At 42.4% G+C, this 3858-nt stretch overlaps 1 protein-coding gene across 4 annotated transcripts in view; it reads right to left on the reverse strand.

Annotated features, from left to right (window-relative positions):
* The window catches only part of SNAP23 (synaptosome associated protein 23), a 31733-nt gene that overhangs the window by 9643 nt on the left and 18232 nt on the right, over positions 1-3858 (reverse strand). For all 4 annotated transcript variants that reach the window (XM_014526387.2, XM_006036901.3, XM_014526386.2 and 1 more), the window contains exons 2-4: positions 3491-3606; positions 2797-2838; positions 275-323 (exon numbers count right to left, since the gene is read on the reverse strand). In XM_014526387.2, coding sequence (XP_014381873.1) covers positions 275-323; positions 2797-2838; positions 3491-3547 — 148 coding nt within the window. In that variant the 5' untranslated portion in view covers positions 3548-3606. The remainder of the gene's footprint in view (positions 1-274; positions 324-2796; positions 2839-3490; positions 3607-3858) is intronic.

A 3858-nucleotide genomic window follows, 5' to 3' on the forward strand; every position in this document is an offset into this window, starting at 1 on the left:
TAGTATTTTTGTCATTTTGTGTTTACTTTAAGAGTTGCACAAAATTCCTGTTCTCAGGAAGGATACATCACACCACCATTATTTGGCTGTTGTCCCTGGCTAACTTTAAACCAAAAGCAAAAACACAGGAATATCCTACTTGCCTTTCTATATCAATTAGAATTAAGGAAGCCAAAAGCTGATAAATGTGGACACCATAAAAACATTAGTACCAATTTTTGCAAGCCATGCAAGACTCCATATTCACAATTCCATTTTGTGTCCAAGAACTCACCTCCTTGTTCATCCAGCATGGTGATAGTCTTGACTCCTACATCCTGGGACTGTAAAGAAAAGCTATTTTAAGTACAAAGTAAAAACACTCTAGTGCCAGTGAAAAATGCAATCCATCTTTGAACTACAACAGAACACTGGATTATAGAAGTTTATACTGAAGAATTACATCACTTCCATGAGAGACACATACTTGACAAATAATGACCTCTAAATCTGTACATTTTTGCAGTGACAATGCTGTAAATTTTGGTGGAAATGGCATTGCTATTACCAGTCTTCTTCAAATATTTGTGCAGCGTTTTAGAAGTCTTGAGCTGAAAGCAGTGATGCACTGATAAAGAATTTTTTTGGACAATACCAATGGCCGATTATTAACCAGACATAAATAGTCTGATAGCCGATATGCAGCCCGGCAGCTTGGAGAGCAGCATTTGGCTGGTAAGTCTGTAGGCGAGGAACGGCATGGTGGGGGCAGATCAAGGCCCTGATGGTGTTGGAGGGAGTGGGGCAGAGCAGGGAAGGGGTGTCCCCCCGCCATTGTGCACCCCCACAGGCAGCATGGAGGGGGGAGGGGAGGTGGCATGTGCCCCATGGATTTGTGCACAGGGCAAGGGTGGGCTACCCACTGTGGACTCAGGGCCAGGGGCTGTACCAGCTCCTTCCCAGTGGGGGTGGGGGCTGCAAGGGTGGCTATGGCAAATTCTGGGGTGGATGTAGCCCACCCCATACCCCCTCCTCCTGGCAGCACCCCAGCCCAGCCCTCCCCCAGCCAGGAAGAAGTTGGTGTAGCCCCAATCCCACAGCCTACCCTCAGTCTGTGCACAAATCTGAGGGGGGGCCCCCCACATGCCTCCTCCGGGGGTGTGCACAGCAGCAGGGAGCCACCCCCCTCCCTCCATCCCTGGACGGGCAACCACGACTGTCCTGTGCCCTGCCCTGGCTGTGCAGCCCCTGCCCCAGCCCTACTCCCTCCCTCACTGTGGGGAACTTGATCTGCCCTCCCTCACGTCTTCTCTTAGACATGCCGACTCACTCTTTTAAAGTGTGAAACATGGATGCACTGTGTTTAGTAAGTTGGTTTTAGCCTATTCTACCCCCATAACCTTCACTTTCCACTACTGATTAATGTTTGAGGCCTTCACTGAGACCAGAAAAAGAAAAATTAATTTTGCTGCAAGAGAACTGCCCAATCTAAGTTCAGTCTCTGGACCCTGCATCAGCTGTTTGAAGGATCAGTCAACCTCTTCTCAGTTTTAGAGCCAGATAAACTCAAGAACAGTCCTGGCACTGGAGAAATCAGTGTCTGAAGGGATCAGTTTCTAAAAGTGGGCATTAAGGACACAATTTTAAGTAACCATAGCTTAGCATGAGCTTATTAGGCTAAAACATACTATGCCAAGGCAAATTTAGGTTTCTGATGATTGCTTAAAAAGGTATTTTTTAAAAAAAGGAACTTTGAACTACAAGTGCAGAAGAAGTCTGGTATCAGTACCAGATTCTAGTACTCAACATCCTACACTAGCGTAAAAATCAGAAGAACTGGTGCCAGCCTCTCTTTCTCCTTTCCTACGAAGTCTGGCAGCACGAGACTGCCAACATAGGTCCCCATTTTGTATCATCTCCTGAATCTCAACTCAGGTCCTCATAGCTCCTCTCAACCAAGGGGGCAAGAAAATCTTCAAGTCTTTATTGTTTTAGGTCTCCCCATCATCTCAGAACGGAAAGAAAAAAAACCCAAAAAAACCCCAAACTTACTATGAATCCAAAATTATGCACCCAAGATACCCGTTTTTTCAGTCTTTGAACAAGTGACTGAGTATTCTGTCATTGTCACCCTGCCTAGTCAGTTCTATGCCTGTCAGTACAGAGGAAAAAAAACCAAAAACAAACTTTTTTTAATACTAAAAACAAAACAAAACCCAGACAACCCAAAAGTATTGGAAAAGCTATGTCAAGAACTAACTACTTAACTATTCTTGCAATCTACTCTTTCCTCTTAAAAAAAAAAAAATCTGTTCACAAAGCAGCAAACTACTTCAGTGCAGTTAGAAACAAAAGGAATGATATGTGTCAACTACAATGATCGTTCACACAAGATCCACCCAGCCAAAACAGGGAGCTGCCTATACCTTACAATCTACAATATTCAAGAGCACAAACCACTTTGCAGAACAGGAAGTCTGCTAGGAGGAAGTTAATCTCTTCAACCTGTTAGGCATACATGAAACCTATGTTGAGAAGTAGATTGTATATAGAGCCTTCTCTTCTCCATATCCAAGTTGTTAAATATCTAGTAATGAAGTCTCTCTCAAACTACTGTCACTTTGCATGGATTCGACAAGGAGGAGGAAGAAACAAGCTCATAAGCTTCAAATGCTTCATGTGGCCCATGAGCTTGTTTTTACATAAAGTTACCCAAATAATGCTTTGTGCCCAAAAGCTTATCAAACATTTTCTCCAAATACACCATTACTCTAGAAAAATGAGGTTTTCCTTGGATTAACTCAAACATTTCCTTACCTCAACAGCCAAGCCAAGAATCCTCCTCGTGCTTTCCAAAGACTAGAAAGAAAGCAAATTTAATTTGGTCAAGCTCATGTTGTAAGAGGATTAACAAATTATTCAAACATTAAACAGCTCACTACAACATAATAGTCAAGTACACCAACTTTCAATAACTTTGCCAATGTAAAAAGCAACTTTAAGAACCTGTCAGGATTATAATGATTTCAAATTCTTTTCCATGAGTCAAGCTCATTTCTTAGTACTTGCTAAGGTCAGAGACCGCATTGATTACTGCCATGTTCTGCAATAAGAGCTGCACTTTGGGGCAAGTCGATGAAGATTACACTACAGCTAAACCAAAATTTTCAAGAACAAATGCTTTCAAAATCCAGGCTTTTAAAATGTTATCTTTAGGAACCAGCTTAGTTTACCAGATGGAGTGCTGAACCTTTTCTCACCCTTGTGACAGCTGTTGGGGGCTTTGCTCTTTTATTTCTTTAAAGTCAGGCAGATTCCAAGAGGCAAGTTAGGAGCCTAGGTTCAGGCACCTGTTTAAGAAAGATTTTGGTCATCGCAGCTAAAGTTTCCAAACCAGGTAAGCTGCAAGTTTAGGATATTTGATTTTGCCTTGCCCGCTCTTTTCAAAACTCATCTTACTGTTCTCAGAGATTACAAATCATTACCAAAAGAGTCTTGGTAAGTAATTTACCTCATCAGTGACCTGGTTGGCCCTCATCTGAATTTCCTCTGGAGACATTTCTGCCATGGTGATGAGATGTTGTGTTATAGCCAGCTGATCAAGAATTAAGAAGGGCTGTTTTCTCTCTGCAAGAATAGAAACAAAACATTTACCTATAAGAAAGCAAATGTATGCAGATGATATGGATTCGTCACAACAAGCTGCTTCCACAGACTTTTCAGCTGAAGAGAGGACTGAAAAGTGCCTCTTTGACCTCCGTGTTTGCAGTACATGTGAAAGACCAAAAGTTTCCTTACTTCCTTTTGCACAGTACAGCATTTGTTTAGACTAGGAAGGACTGAACAGGAGGTATTCATTTATGTGCTCCAACACTGGAA

This window comes from Alligator sinensis, unplaced genomic scaffold, assembly GCF_000455745.1.
Source record: "Alligator sinensis unplaced genomic scaffold, ASM45574v1 scaffold1336_1, whole genome shotgun sequence".
In the NCBI taxonomy this organism is placed as follows: Eukaryota; Metazoa; Chordata; order Crocodylia; family Alligatoridae; genus Alligator; species Alligator sinensis.